This window comes from Sphaeramia orbicularis, chromosome 5 (assembly GCF_902148855.1).
Source record: "Sphaeramia orbicularis chromosome 5, fSphaOr1.1, whole genome shotgun sequence".
In the NCBI taxonomy this organism is placed as follows: Eukaryota; Metazoa; Chordata; class Actinopteri; order Kurtiformes; family Apogonidae; genus Sphaeramia; species Sphaeramia orbicularis.
The window spans coordinates 22,662,925-22,680,171 of NC_043961.1; the positions used below are offsets into that span (position 1 = coordinate 22,662,925).

The following is a 17,247-nucleotide window of genomic DNA, read 5'->3' on the forward strand; positions in this document are numbered from 1 at the left end:
CTGCGACGACAACAGGAACGCAGGATCCATCAGCGTGCACTGTGGTAAAATGGATCACAGCTGTCAATAGCGGTGGGTGTAGCCATTGGCACCGCTGCTGCTGCAGAAGGAGGAGGCGTCAGGAGTGCTTTGGTTGGTTGGCAATCTATCTATCTTTAGGCACGGGATCAATATGCTACAGGCAGCTCATATTTCACCTGAACCCAGCAGAGATGAGAGGGCAGAGGGGAACAAAGGGGAAGGGGAAGATGGGATGATGACGTGGTTTTCCAGAGGCTCTCAGGGGTCATTCTGGAGAGCAGATACCATAGAGCACAAACAGGTGATATGGATGCACCCAAAGGTGAGGAAAGCACAGAGAAGTTTTGTGTGTGACGTTCCAGTCGATAGTGCAGCAGAGGTTTATACGCTACATGGACTGGAGCGCAACTGTTCTGCAGCCTGACAGCTTGTCGATTCAGTGAATTTATAATGAATGTTCCTTTAGTCTCCTCTTTCTCTCTAACCTTTCTGTTCTCCTTTACTCCCTTTATCTCACCTCCCTCCCTTCTTTCTCCTGTCACCTTGCTCCTCCCTTCTTTAGGAGCATCAGTCCCCCCCCCCCCTCCTCATTTTCCCTCCTGACTTCTTGTCACAGACCCATGTAGCCTATCATCCTGAGAGTAAAAAAACAAAGAGTTGTATGAAAGGCACTTAGTGGCTTTTCTCTCAGCCCCTGCTGTTGTGGTGTCCTAATGATGCAAATGTTAGGTTGGCTAATGAGCAGGAGTTATGCTTCAGCTGAAGTTTACAGCGCTGCTCGACCACCCTGTCTCATGAATAATATCACTGTGTCAGAGTCAAGATGTGTGTTCCTCTCAGCTCACAAATAATGACCGTTACAGATGGTGCTTTTTCAAATTACATTCACCGGAAAAAGACATTTTAGTCCATAACAGCAGTCAGAGGAGCAGCAAAGTAATGAAAATTAATTTAAAGAATTCTAATGTACGCAATCTGACCTGTCTCCACAAACACACACTACGATATGCAGAGACAAGCAGGCAGAACAAGTGTCGAAAAACTTCAGGTGGAACTCCAAACACCCTCTCACCTAACCTTTTGACCCTGAGTTCATCTTGGCTGTCACCTAACACACATACCTCTACCACAGCCAAACATACTTGGCTTTGTTTTATTACAATAAGCCGTATGGCTGCTTGCATTTTTCTCCCTCTCCACCTCGTGGCTTAATCCTCCATGCTTTGCCCTTCAGTTTTTCAAAGACAGCCTGCAGGCTAGAATTGCCCTTTGCTGACTTGCGGCTGACAGTGAATAAGTTCCCCTCGTCTCCTCCCTTTTATCTCTGAGATCATACTCGGAGTGGGTCAAGATCAATGGTGCTCCCTGCAAATCTGCCCAGACTCTGGGTGCTTCTCATTGACCTTACATAGGGGTAACAGAGTACCTCTGCTCTCATCCTAATAGTCTTTACATTCACATATATAGATGGATTTACCTGGGATTCATGACATTTTTATCAAAATACAGTCGGGGAAAAAATTATTAGACCACTCCTTGTTTTCTTCAATTTCTTGTTCATTTTAATGCCTGGTACAACTAAAGGTACACATGTTTAGACAAATATAATAATAACAACAAGAATAGCTCATAAAAGTTTAATTTCAGAGCTGATATCTAGTCATTTTCCATGTTTGCTTGATAATAAACAAAATCACTTCAGTTCTTCCATCAATATCTATGGCATTGTACTGACAAAAACAGTGCTTTTAGACATTCCATGTTTTCTTTTCTGTCTGTTTTAGTCACATGATACACACAGGAGTTAGTACTTGATTACATAACCATTTTTTCTGATGACTTTTGATGGTCTAATTATATTTTTCCATCGACTGTACAGCATGTTGTAAAAGTAGAAACTGTAACTTATGCCACTTTTTGATATTAAAAAAAAAAAAGGATAAATGTCTCCTTTAAAACCAGCTATTTAGTGTTCTATATTCATGGAAAAAATTATTAGACCATCCCTTGTTTTCTTCAATTTCTTGTTAATTTTAATGCCTGGTACAACTAATGGTACATTTACTTGGACAAATATAATGATAACAACATTATATGGTTTTCTTGATAATGACCAAAATCACTTAAGTTCTTCCATCAATATCTATGGCATTATACTGACAAAAACAGTGCTTTTAGACCAGTCACATGATACACACAAGACTTAGTACTTGATTGCATAACCATTGTTTTTGATGACTTTTGATGGTCTAATTACTTTTTTTAGCAGACTGTACAACACGTTGCAAAAGTAGAAACTGTAACTTATGCCACTTTTTGATATTAACCAAAAAAAAGGGGGGAAAAGGATAAATGTCCACTTTAAAACCACCTATTTAGTGTTCTATATTCATATTCTTCAATTTCTTGTTCATTTTAATGCCTGGTCCAACTAAATAAGTTGTACCTAAATTTGATAGGAACAAAAATAGCTCATTGTACACTGAACAAAAATATAAATGCCACACTTTTGTTTTTGCTCCCATTTTTCATGAGCTGAACTCAAAGATCTAAAACTTTTTCTGTGTACACACAAGGTTTATTTCTCTCAAATATTGTTCACAAATCTGTCTAAATATGTGTTAGTGAACACTTCTCCTTTGCTGAGATAATCCATCCACCTCACAGGTGTGGCATATCAAGATGCTGATGAGACAGCATGATTATTGCACAGGTGTGACTTAGGCTGGCCACAACAAAAGGCCACTCTAAAATGTGCAGTTTTATCACACAGCACAATACCACAGATGTCACAAGTTTTAAGGGAATATGCAATTGGCATGCTGACTTCAGGAATCTCCACCAGAGCTTTTGCCTGTGAATTGAATGTTCATTTCTCTACCATAAACCATCTCCAAAGCTGTTTCAGAGAATTCATGAAGAAGACTGCGCGAGGAAAATGGTGGTCACACCAAATACTGACTGGTTTTCTGACCCCCCTGGACCACCCAATACAGTAAAAGTGCACATTTTAGAGTGGCCTTTTATTGTGGCCAGCCTAAGTCACACCTGTGCAATAATCATGCTGTCTAATCAGCATCTTGATATGCCACACCTGTGAGGTGGATGGATTATCTCAGCAAAGGACAAAGGAGAAGTGCTCACTAACACAGATTTAGACAAATTTATGAACAATATTTGAGAGAAGTAGGCCTTTTGTGTACGTAGAAAAAGTTTTAGATTGTTGAGTTCAGCTCATGAAAAATGGGAGCAAAAACAAAAGTGTGGCATTTATATTTTTGTTCAGTGTAGTTTAATTTCAGGGCTGATGTCTATCCATTTTCCATTATTTTTTTCTGCAACTGTATCATGGATCAGACAGGTGTGCACCAGTTGCTGCTCCGTATTAGTTCTTTTGGGTTTTACAGTAACTGCAGCACTATTGATGTTTTTCTTGCTGAATTAAGGCGAGGAGTAAAAATTTTCAACACCGTCAAAGAAATAAATACTTCAGATGCAGGAATCAGTCGTGAGTGAACTCCAAAAATACATTTACTACACTTGTGCTTGTTTATTGAAAAGCTCATCTTACTTAGCGAAGAAACATCTAAGATTTCCCCAGTTTTAATGTGACCCTTTATTAAGTGCCCATTGAGACTTGCAAAAATACAGCAATTGGAGCAAAATGACAAAAATTCCGATAGCCAAGGACGTACTGTGACAAGGTGATAAATGGCTGTACATTATAGAGCAGACAGGACTCTGGACACTAAAAACTTCTCAACAAGAACCAAGAGAAAAATCAATCTCAGGTATGGCATAGAATTAATGGGTTATATCGACTGAGCAACTGAAGTCTGCCTCGGGGATGGGCAGTAACATATATAGTATCACACAAAGTAACCACAGTGAAAGTAATTACTATTCAGTTCATAAAGAACCCAAATGATATATTCAGATGCTGAGCTCTGTCTTATAAAGTGCTGCATCAAGACACTAAAAGGATGGGAAGTGGTGTGTAAGTGAAACCGTTGCTGTCCTTGGGCCTATTACAGATCAAGACAGCAGCCCGGTCCACATCCAGCTGGGGCTCACATCCAGTGGGATCCCTCTGAGACCCGCTTCAATAAGATGGATGACGGGCACTGAGGTTCAAACTGGGCACACTCAGCCCAGACATCATCGGGTCCAGGCTGAATAAAGAGGTGGCGGCCCCTCGCCTGCTCTTCCCTAATAGGAGGCGCTGCCTGGCTGACAGCGGCACATAAATAACCCAGTCAGCGTGTCACCGGAAAAGAACACTCTCACCTGAGCACACTCACTCAGCAGCATCAGGAGACGAGAGCAGTGCGAGTCCAGTTATGGGATGGCAACAGAAGTGGAGGGGAGGATACAGAGGCTCATTATTGGACTATTAAAAAGTTTTTTGGACTGGCTTGATATAATTAAAATTGATAATTAGATGGAAATAAAGCAAGTGTTCAGAGATCGCAAACCTCCGCCAAGCACCCCGAACCGTGTGCACGTGTGGATCGACTATTTCTTTTTAAATTAAACAGTTTCAAGGTTGTTCCATACAGCAGAAGAAGTTGAAGCTTGGTACCAGTCGTGTGTGTGTCAAATTATATTCAATTCCAGTCAATATTTGTTGAGTTACAATGAAAAATGTGTCGTAAATGGAATTTTCAGTGTTAAATTGAAATGTCCACAGAGTCCACATTCCACAGTGGATGTGGACAATTTTGGGCCAGATACAAGATATTGTTATAAGCTACAGGTGGATCAAATTGGAGGCTCATCGGAGTCGTTTTGAATTTTTTATTAATTTTCGAAAATTGCTCAGTGATGAGAGATAGGAAAATTTGAGATTTTGTGACCTTGCTGTGACCTTGAACTTTGGCCTACTAGGCCCAAAATTTAATGGGTTTGTCCCAGGGCCTAGGCCTATCTGTGGGTAAAATTTGGTAAAGATGGTTGTAATAGTTTTCCCGCAAAGTTGCTAACAAACAAACAAACAAACACCCAAGGCAAGGCAAGTTTATTTGTATAGCACATTTCAGCAACAAGGCAATTCAAGGTGCTTCACACAGGACATTGAAATACAACGACAAGGGAAAAAAAACACATTTAAAACATTATAAAAGAAACATGTAAAAGGTGATTGAAAACAGAATAAAGTAAGAGTTGCAGTGCAGAGTTTAGAAAGAGAATATAAAATTCAAAAAGTCAAAAGCCTTTTAGTCAAAGGCAGCAGTGAACAGGTGAGTCTTTAACCTGGACTTAAAAGAACTCAGACTCTCAGCAGACCTGATATTTTCTGGTAGTTTGTTCCACACATACGGAGCATAGAAACCGAACGCTGATTCTCCATGTTTAGTTCTGACTTTTGGAACCCAGAGCACCAGACGACCTGAGTGGTCTGGATGGTTCATACTGGACTAGAAAGTCTCTGATGTATTTTGGGCCGCAAACAAACACACAAAGCAAAGTGATCACAGTACCTCCTGGCAGAGGTAATTATTCATGCAATTCAGCAGTTGTGGAAGACATATTCACATCCTCTCCTTAGTTAACCTTTTATCTGGCAAGTGACTATTTTTGTCATTTCCTCAAACATTAAATATGGGGCCAATCCTGTGCCTCAGTGAGGCCCAGAAGCATGTTGGTTTTGATAACACTATACAGTGATTCAGAGAGATTTTATGGACATTTCGATGCTGTAAATAGTGAAAATGAGTGATTTTTTTCAGGCTATGTCCTTATAACAGTTGTTTTATTGCATGTGTTTACTTTTTAGCAAATGCTCCTCAGATGTTTTATGGCAAGAGGAGGTAGATGACGATGCCCAATAGCACACTAAAGTTGAAATTTAGAATTTTGGAGTATTTCAATGAGTGTCCTATAAAGGGTTAAAGTACTAATAGCAGACTGTAAAAGCATTTTAAGTAAAAGTTGTGTAGTCAAAATTGTGCATTATTAGCAAAATGTAGCAAAAGTAGTTATGTGATAAAACAGTCATTGTTTTCATGCTGTTATAGCCTGCATGTTTGTAATGTTGCATTTGTCTGCTGTAGATATTTAATGTTGAGTTTGTTTACACTAGCCCATCTGCACCATATAATATTAGATCATCACATGTTTGTCTGTAAAAAGTACATTTTTCATGAACAATGCATTATACATTTAGCACAAACATAAAAATTAACACATGTGAAGATGAATCGATTAGACCAGAAAGGCAACAAATGAAAAACTGCAATCTGAAAAGTAAGCTAAAGCTACAAAAACAAATGAAGTGAAGTAAAAAGTAGAATATTTTTTCCATTTGATGTTGTAAAGCACAGGTATCAAACATGCGGCCCGGGGGCCAAGACTGGCCCGCCAAAGGTTCCAATCCGGCCCGTGAGATGAATTTGCAAAGTGCAAGTTAGGGCATCAAACTCACAAATAATATCATAATAACCTATAAATAATGACAACATCATTTTTTTCCCTTTGATTTAATGCAAAAAACATTAAATTATGAAAATATTTACATTGACAAACTGTCCTTTAACAATAAAATGTGAATAACCTGAATAAATATGAACAAGCTGAAATGTCTAAAGAGAATTAAGTGCAATTTTAACAATATTCTGCCTATTACTCAATGTTTTGTGCCTTTGTAGCTCTTATATGTAATGCACATGTATAAATGATAAGTCGAGGCATAATATTGATAAAATTGTATTTATATTTCTTAACAAATTGCTTTTTTTTCAGGTTATTCACATCCTTTTTGTTTGGTTAGTTTGTAAATGTATATGTTGGCATAATTAAATGTGATTTTTGCACTAAAACAATTTGGAGTTGTCATTATTTATTGGCTGTCATGCTATTATTTGACTGGTCTGACCCACTTGAGATTAAATTGGGCTGAATGTGACCCCCGGAAGAAAATGAATTTGACACCCTTATTGTAAAGGAATTAATATAATTAAATTCAAGTTCAAAATCAATTGGCTGATAAAAGTACTAAATTATGAAGATAAAAATGATCCAGTCAAATCAGATACTGGTAAATTTAACTAATGACATCACATCTTCTTTGCACTACTTGCACTTAGACAATGTTGACAATCTGAGTAATAAGCTCTTAAATGTATTGAGGATGTGACACCTGGCCAACAAGCATTAATATCTAAAAAAAAACAACACTCTTTAAACACATTGAAACAGGAACTTCTGCGATGTTTAATCGCATAATTTACACCAGAGAATAAAAAAAGAATAATACCTTCACTGACATAGAATCACGTCTGAGAGATCATGTGACAGCATGCGTCATGACGTCACGCGGAAGTAATTGCTCCAAGATGGCAGCGTCCTTGACCGGCATGTTTTGGTTTCAGTAAAGTGTCAAACATGCAAAACAGTTGGGGATTTACGGACAGGACGAGTGACAAAAGAAAACTGTGATAGCGGAACATGGAAAGACGAGAATTTGTCTCGTCCTTGGTGGTAAGGAGGGGATTTTCGTACTCTTATTTACTCAGTCGTGGTCATTTTTGATAGTGATAACCGCATTTAAACGCTGCTTAAACCTCCTAATGTGAATAAAAACACACTTTATATCTGTAACCAAGGGCTGGATATACGTTTATACTTGGTTCACTGATTTTTTTCCATAACAATGCCAAATACAGGTAACTTTACGTATCGTAACAGACATTCAGTCTATCAATAGTAGTTACAGCAGCACATAAAATACATAATAATGGATATCAAACGGAGCTAGTTCAGGTCATTTGGTTATTATTAGGTGTATTTACGCATCCCAGACTGAGCTAATGAAAGGTGTGACTTTAAAGACAGTTTGTCTGCAGTAAACAGACCAGGCTGTGTTAGTTATAGTCGTTAGTACATCTCTCTGTGTAGTCAACCTCGTCCTTTTCGAAGAAGAAGAATCTTGTTCTATTAATCTGTCAGTATTTTGTCCATGCAACACACTGAAACTGAACCTCTGCTTGTAACCCATCACTAGCTGATCATGCAGGAACACACAGTAGACCAGGAGCAGTGGGCTGGGGAGCAAATGTTGTTGGGGTTATGTGCCTTGCTCAAGGGCACATCAGTCAACAGCTTTATCAAACCAGCGACCTTTTGGTCACAAGCCACTTTGCCAACTGTCTAGGACTTTTAGTAATCACTTGTTTTTATTATCTGTGTATCATTTTCTGATATAGGCAAAAACCTCTCTGAAAGGTTTAGATGTCAGTACGCTGCACTTTTGTGACCTTGAACCTTTACATTTTTAATGACTGCAAGGATACTTTTATTTTTACCAATATTCTAATGCTAAATAAACCTTTTTACTTTCTTCATCTTTGTTTTCAGTAATTAACCAGGTGAAGATTTTCATTTAAAAACATACAAAAATCCATTGTTTCTGCTAACAATGGCTCTGTTTGTTTGTTTGTTACAGATTGTCATAAAACATGATGAAAGGATAGAGGACATTTGAAGATAAGATAAGATATGCTTTTATTAGTCTCACAGGGGGAAATTTCAGATTTACAGCAGCAAAGTACAAGCACACAAAAGCAAAGAAAGTGAAAAATCAAGATAAACACAATCAAGAAAGTTATATACACTATTTACAATTAAGCACAGACTGATCATGCCGCAGGTTTATTGCATGGTTTACTGTATTTGTTCATTGTACAGGAAGGAATTCGTCCTGGATTTTTTAGTAACGGTGAATGATTGAATTACAAAAATGCGTAGGGATGAGCTCTACTGAATGTCTTAATAGTTACATATTTAGATACAATGCTGATAAAATGAATCACTTCGACTAGGCCTTCTAAGTAACATAGAAGCTTAAGAAAATTTTAGTGACAATACTCAGTTCGGCTACTTTTATATGACACACCACCATTCTTTTAGTTATGATGCCATCACTTAAAACTCAGACTTAAACTTTACTTTTCCACACACAGCCATATTCAATCCAACATACAGTCAAATGATTTTCACAACTGTCTATAAGAGAGAATAGAAATGTGTCTAATATAAGGAGAGAGTGGAACTTACCCTATGTAGGCTAAAAAAAATTACATAATAAGACAAAGTACAGAGAGAAAACAAAAATATTGACCAACAACAGTGAATGAAGTACAAGACAAAGTGTACCCGTGTTTGCTTTGTCTCTACAGACAAATACTGTGCATTTTCTTGCTAAATCCATCATATTTAATAATGTGAGTGGGTTTGTAAGTATGTGGGCATGTTGCAAACATATTATTGTAGTTTAGCTGTTCTGATTGAGAGCCTGAGTAGAATTTGGGAAGAAGCTCATTCTCTTAGTCTTGGTCTTCAGGGAGTCATAGCATCTCCCTGACAGCAACAGTGAGAAAACTTGGTTATTTTGGTGGCTGCGATCCTTCACCTGGCCTTCGTCAAACACTACTTGCTGTAAAAAGTCAGTGCAGATCGAACCATGAATGCACCACTATATGGAGAGCTGACCTGTCTTGCTGTTCCCAAACCAGGCTAAAATTTATCTCATCAAGGTGTTCTTGATGGCGCTGGTTTAAAAGTCACTGCAAAAATCAAAATCTTACCAAGTGTATTTTTCTCATTTCTAGTCAAAATATCTCATCACACTTAAAATAAGATATAATCACCCAAAGAGTAACTTTCCAATGAGATACAAGAACTTATTTTTAGACAATAGATCTTGAAAATCTTATTTCAAGAAATCTTACCAAGATAATTTTCACTTGTTCCATTGGCAGATTTTTTTTTTGTTGCTTAATTCAAGCCAAAAAATCTGCCAATGGAACAAGTGAAACTTACCTTGATAAGATTTCTTGAAATAAGATTTTCAAGATCTATTGTCTAAAAATAAGTTCTTATATCTCACTGCACTGCACGCATCCCGGGTACTTTTAGATATGGTGTATTTCTGGGTTCTTAAGTGTCGTTACCACAGTAATATATCATGGGTCCAGACAGTGAGATCCTGTCTATGTGTGAGTATTCTGTTGGGTAATGAATCCTACACGATTATTCTTACTGTGTCACATTAAATCACATTACGGTTATAACAGTCCACAATCTGCAGAGTTATCCGCATATTCTAGCTCTGTTCAGGGCCGTTTGGCACAGTGAAAGTGTAGGCTGACCTAATCCTGACTTTTCTTCTCTCAAAGGGATGTATAAATAGATATTTGTTGCTTTCACTTAATATAAACTGATAACCTGATAACCTAACCACAATAACAGCTCATTGTCCTGCTGCCAAGTGCCCAGTAAATAAAACAGTACAGGTTGAAGTACATGTGATGGGAATACTTTAACCACCTTCTGGGTGTGTCTGCAGGCAGGAGGCTGTGCAGGGATGTGTGTGGATCTGACCCTCTTCCCTCTGGACACCATTAAGACCAGACTGCAGAGTCAGCAGGGCTTCTACAAGGCCGGGGGCTTCAGGGGCATCTACGCCGGGGTCCCATCTGCTGCCATCGGCTCCTTCCCCAATGGTTAGACTCTTATTGTTCGTGGTGAATATATGTTCTGGTGAAGGTCCATCATTATTTGTCATTAAAGAAAAGTTGTCTTTACAAGAGTTTGAGCTACGTGCATTAGAATGACGCTAAAAACTAACCTTGGATTGTTTTTGTTCATGAAATCCATCATGAAAGTTAATGTTTGGGATTGGATCGAGCAGCGCTGCTAAGGAGTGAACTCTTTGCACCTCAGACACATTCAACTTTTTTTCTTTTTTTTTTTTTTTTAAGCCTGTAACTCTATTGTACATTCAGACACACACACACACACACACACACACACACACACACACACACACACACACACAGCTACACACACACTCACCCCTCAGTTTCTCCCCTGTCAGTGGTTGTGAGGGATATTAATTGCTCTATGCTGGTTGACTAATGGGCCTTAAATTGCTGTGGTTCTGCTTGGTTTCAGCCGCTGCCTTTTTTGTCACCTATGAATACACAAAGTCCCTGCTCGGCACCGGTGGACTGCTAGCTGCACCACACGTGGCACCTGTCACTCACATGCTGGCCGCCTCCCTGGGTGAAATAGTAAGTCCTTCCTGTCACTCACTGTCCCTGCTTTTGTCTGCACTTTTTCCACTTTTCTTTTACTCCGCTCAAACACTTTTTAACATGTTTGTTCGAATATTCTCAGCAGCTCCATATATAGAAGAAAGCCAGCTGCTCACATACTTGTTATCCATTTCTCTTCCCTTGATTCTTTCCCACCACTGTAAGTCCCACATGAACACCAGCTCATTATTGCCTTTTGGATTTCATAGACCACTATGCAAAGGGAGGAGGGGGTGCAGCAGATGGAGGGAAGAGGGTAGGGGTGGGGGTGGGGTGGTTATGTGATTTTGGCTGTAGGCCCCAGGGTCCAGCTGGGTGACTTAAGGGGGCTTCCTCAGGACTGTCCCACCGTTTTCCCCCACCAGCTGGGTAAATAAGATCTCGTCACTGCCTATTGACTCATCTGCTTTCCCAGCTAAGGCCCCCAGACTCCGCCAATTTAGTCTGGGGGATTCAGACTCCAAGCCAACCAGGAGCTGTGCAATTTCCTCAGCCCATCCTCTCCCAATCTCTCGCAGTGAACCACACAATCCGAGCCATATGGTTGCTTCGGGTATTCACATTGGCACGAAGCGAGGTTGAGGGATGGGGGGTATGGAAAGTGGGATGCCCCCCTGCTATATCACTATGGCTTGCCGCAGAATGCTGGGTTTTCAGTATTCATGGCTTTTGGATGGATGTCATTTTCCCAAGTTTTGCATGTTTATGAAATAGGATTATTCCACATGGGAGGGCGTTCACTCTGTTGAGTCTATCTGCATCTTGGTGTCTCATATTTTTTAAAAGCAAACACCGTGTTAGCCTGTGATTAGCACAAATTCAGCAAGAGTCGGATGTAGTTTTTGCCTTTTGGTTTTCCTAATCGCTGCGGTTATGGTAGAGACGAACGGGACACGTACAACCCCGTGCATTTTTAAACTTTTTATCTGCGGCCTCGTCCGGAAGAGTGTAAAGGTGAAGCTGAGGTTGCGACTAGCTTTAACCCCTTTCCCGCTGTTCTGGATTTGAGCACATCAAAGACACAAATCCTCTGCGTGGAGCTGAGCAGAGCGAGGGCAGTATCCCACTGCATTCTGGCAACTGGATACGTCTTGTTCAAAGGGAGTAATCTCAAGGCTTAGCCATGAAAGGCCTACCCTAGTACTGCCCTGAGTCGTATAGAGGGCCCTAAATGCACCACAGCGTGATGCAACTGCTGCCACATACGAGTCTGACTCTCTTAAGTCACCGCTAATGATTTTTAATTTGAAGTTATTGCACTAAGGGTCAAACAAGTGGTGGCACTTTGACTACTTTCACTATGGCTCTGTGGGCTTGGCAGACTTGGGTCTTATATGATGTGAAAGATTTCTGACCGTGTCTTTTAAAATGTTAAGATTTGTTGTTTATCTTTGGTTTATGTACATTTAATACCTTGTGATAGTCACTTATTGATCAGTTATTGTTACAGTGACATATGGACAGTTATGATCTGCACTTTTAAACAAATTCACCTCTGTTCGTAGACCACTATGTACAAAATCCAGAAGTGAAACAATTTGCTGTGGCTGAGCTTGATTTTGTCGAGTTCATTGCATATTTTTTGCACCTGTTTATCTTTTTGGTACTAAACCACAATGGACTATTTGACGATTGTTCAGTAGGAACTATTTCTGTCAAATATTTTTAGATGTATTTTAATGCGTTTGTTTTTTTTGTTTTTTTTCCACTTATGTTTTATTGGAATTTTATAGACACATAGTTACCAAAAACAGCAAAAAACGAAGACACAAATCTTGTTTGGGTATATTACATGAGACTACATTCACATTATTCAGTCCTTCCACCATTCTAGGTTCTGTAATCAGTCTATTTATTCTGTTTTTTGTCTATTTGTGCTTCTGGTAGTCACAGTTTGTGAGTTATTTTTTCCATTGTATATATTCCTTCAGTAATTGTTGACCCATTGGTTCTTTGTTGGTGGTTCTGTCTTTCCCCAGTTCCTTGTAATAGCTTTTTTGCAAGCCACTAAAAGTACCTTAACCAAGTATATGTCGTTACCCCACTACATTTCCATCAGCCAAGTTACACAAATACAGCACACTGGAATCTCATACCCCATTATTTGTTGTAGCACTCCACACACCATCTCCCAAAACACAGTTATTTTATCACATTTCCAAAAGACGTGTGTGATCTACATCAAATTCTCCACATTCCTTCCAACATTTCTGCTTTCTGTTTAACTGCTTACTTTTCTTCTTAGATGTAATAAAGAAACGCACCAGATTTTTCCAGGAGAACTCCCTCCTGGTCCACGAACTAGTGGATGTTTGGTGTATCTGCCGCTTATTAAGCCAATACTCATCTGTAATTTCCACAATTTTAATGCGTATTTAACATATTTTGTTGATTATTATTTTTTAAAAAATGACTAGAGTTTCACAATCAAAAATAATCAAATCACAACCCCAGAGTCAGCCTGTGCAATTAAATAATCACTAAAAGCTGCTATTTACATGTCCATGTTTTGGCTTCTGTGATACTGAGCAGAAAGAGGTAAAACCCTTGATAACCAAACAAATCCAATCAAATCACAATTGCTAATGCAAATCAATATAATTAACAATAATTGCAAATTAACTTTTTCATCAAATTGTGCAGCCCTGTTGAATGTCATATCATTTCTGAGGTGCCTTTGTTGTTTAAACTAAAAGTGTCGACACAGATGCAAACTTAAACATGTTTTAATTAGCATTAGGTTTCATCTTCCACTCTGTGTTCATTTCTCTGGGCTGCCAGTGTTAGACAGGGTCACTTGTTCTCACAGTTTCTTTGCTCCTGTTCCTCCTGCTCACCCTTCATGGGAGCAGCTGGGTGCAGCAGGTAGACGCTGACACACCGAGACTAAAAGAAAAAGAAGAAACAACTTTATATTCTGTCCTTTTTGGATTTGCCCAGTCCACCTCATCATCATCAACCCATGATCCGTTCCCTAGGATTCTATTTAGTGAGGTTTTACCAACTGGTTCCATTCTGCTAAATTCATAAAAGGAACTTTACGGCTAATCCGATCCCCAAACCTCCATCAGTGGATGATACCCTGGACTTGGCACTAACTTACTAGATGTGGACTTCACTCAGTGTGTGTTATAATCATACCTAGGGGAGGTGTCGCTCTGAATTTGAGACGGCTTATGGTAGAAAAATGAACATTCACTTCACGGGGAACAGCTCTGGTGGACATTCCTGCAGTCAGCATACCAATCGCACGGTTCCTCAAAACTTGTGACATCTGTGACATTGTGCTGTGTGATAAAACTGCACATTTTAGAGTGGCCTTTTATTGTGGCCAGTCTAAGGCACACCTGTGCAGTAATCATCCTGTCAATCATCTTGATATGCCACACCTGTGAGGTGGATGGATTATCTGAGCAAAGGAGAAGTGCTCTCTAACACAGATTTAGACATATTTATGAACAATTTTTGAGAGAAATAGGCCTTTTGTGTATGTAACCAGTTCAATATATATTATTATATAATTACACAAAAGTGTGTTAAATTGTCGTTTTCCATTCATAGTTTATACAGACCTGGCGTCTTGCTTATGGTACAGTCTGTTTGGGGTGTTAGTCCTCCAGCCACACCCACCTCTTCTTCATGTGTCCCCCAGTAGTGTTCATTAGGGCTGCACGATATTGGAAAAAAAACTGACATTGCAATTTTTTTTAACCCTGCGATATATATTGTGGTATGAAAAAATACTTAGGAGGATATAACAGCTGTGTGTGCCGACATAAATGGTCAAACAAATTAGTTGTGTTTCCTCTTGTTGTGGCAACAGGTGCAAGGCACTGTCGACACAGAACACGTGTTTCAGTATCATCCTTCTTGTAGCCGAAATAATTCCAGATAACTGACGTTGCTCTTCTTTTTGGCACCAAGTCTTCATTTTCGGTGATTTTCTCTTGTTCGTTGCTCATTTTTCAGTGTTGTTACTAGTGACTCACTCCATGTGCAGGGGCGTGGCCTGTTCGGCAAACTGATTAAGAACGATTGTGATTGGTGGATCGCTGCGCGTAGTGTGTGTCAGGTATCCTTGGATTTAGATGAGAACACGTCGAGTTCATTTGCCTCCTACGTCGTAGACCCTGTGATGTGATTATTGCGCACATGTACATTGTGATGATGATGCTCAAAGGATATATTGTTCAGCTCTAGTGTTCATATATAAATCCTCTGCGTGTCCGTGGCTCTCTCATTTTGATATTGTCTCTGGGGAGAGGTCAGTGTCCATATTGTCACATCCTCTGTATTTGTGAATTTATTCACTAATGTTTCTTAGTATGTATGTCATCCATGGTTATTAAGTTGTATTTATTTCGGTATTGAACTTCATTATTTCTTCTGTTGTCATTAAGTGTTGGTTTTGTTGTCTGTACCGCATGGAGTTGACACGATATTTTCGTTTCACTGTAGATCTGGGTACAGGGCACAAATTAGCATCCCTGCTAACTGTTTTATATCCTATTATCAAGGCTAAATAAATGGAGACTGCCCCTTGGATTTATGCACAACCAATAGCAAAACACAACGCAGAACGAATACGCCGGTTACATGTACATAGTAAAAGTCTTAGATCTTTGAGTTCAGTTCATGGAAAATGGGAGCAAAAACAAAAGTATTGTGTTTATATTTTTGTTCAGTGTAAGTGCTGATCCAGACACCTGTCTATATCCACATTATCCCTTTGAACATCATTCCTTACATTAGTACCATTACTTCATGGTACCTAACAAAGCAGGTACAGTCACTGTTCATGTAGAGGTGGACCTTACAGACCCTGTAGACCACATTGGACCTGAGCTCACTGCCCTCACTGTAACTGTTGCTCTCTCTGTCTTGTAATGTATGTGGAAATTGCCAAAAGTAGTCACTTGCCCGATAAAGGGTTAAGACAAAAAACCCTAATCGATGGGTGCCTGGTCCCTAAAAACAGGACACGGGGGCTAAAAATTGAAACAAGTTGTAGACTAATGTTATGGAGCAAGTTTGGAAGTACTTTGGGTCTATTTTAAAAAGTAAATACTTACTGAGATAAAACAGAAACTATTTTTCAGATAAAACCCATTTTTATATTATTTTACATTATTTTTAATACAAAAATCTGCGCGTAACAAGGTCAAAAGGACACGAAAATTGCACGCTACTATTTTTATGTCTTTATTCTCTCACAGGTACATTTTGGGAATTGAACTAATTATGCAAGGCAGAGTGTTTTAACAAAAATGACTGCTGTTGCACAAACATTCGTGATTTACATGTGTTTAACTGGGCAGGTTCTGCATGTAACGCAAGTGGACGCGATGGGTTACATACAAAATGTGGAATGAGACTGTTGATTCATGAAAAACCTGCATGACTGGATTAGAAAAACCACTAGGATGGTCAAAGTTAACACAGTGTCTTTATTTATAGCGGTATATAAGACCATTTCAAACCATGTGGTCCAGATAAAATGCACCTAGGTAGCTTTTCCTTTCCCAATTTTGGTCCTGTTTTTGGCCAAAAATGTTATTAAAAATTCATTAATTTTGGGATAGCTCAGAGCAAGAGTATAATTTTTTTTTGCATGTATCTGAGGTCATCATTAGGTACATCCTGGGGGGAAACATGTCTAAATTTCTCTTTTATTATTGGGTCCAAAAAGCGCCAGGTACCAAAATGAACCCAGTTTCATAGAAGCACCCGGTGTAACAGATGTTCTCTGAGGTGCAGACGGAATTACTAAGCATGTAGCATGTAGATAAACAACAAACCTCATCACAGTAATGACGTCAAGTTCAAGACAGGAGTAAGATCCTTCAGTGCAGTATTGGATTCGTGTTGTGGAAATTCATCAACAGGGAGCAGAGATTCACTAGATCTGTTTGGCAGCAGTCACCAAATGTCAGTGTTGATATTATCCTAATATTTATCTGGCTTTACCTGGAAACAAAGCCAGGACTCAAAGGGGTGATGGGGGGGGGTGGGGGGTTAATGAGAAGATACAGAGAGACAGAAGCAGACGCGTTAGAGACAACGACAGAAACCCCTCCGCCAGAAGTGTATTGGTGTTTGTGTGACTGCGGTGGTGGGATGCTCCCATAAA

The 17,247-nt window shown here is 39.3% G+C and overlaps 1 protein-coding gene across 1 annotated transcript in view; it reads left to right on the plus strand.

Annotated features, from left to right (window-relative positions):
- Positions 1-7,332: 7,332 nt before the first annotated feature.
- Positions 7,333-17,247, plus strand: part of slc25a26 (solute carrier family 25 member 26) — a 101,929-nt gene continuing 92,014 nt past the window's right edge. The window contains exons 1-3 of the mRNA XM_030135287.1: positions 7,333-7,500; positions 10,367-10,523; positions 10,975-11,093. Coding sequence (XP_029991147.1) covers positions 7,468-7,500; positions 10,367-10,523; positions 10,975-11,093 — 309 coding nt within the window. The 5' untranslated portion in view covers positions 7,333-7,467. The remainder of the gene's footprint in view (positions 7,501-10,366; positions 10,524-10,974; positions 11,094-17,247) is intronic.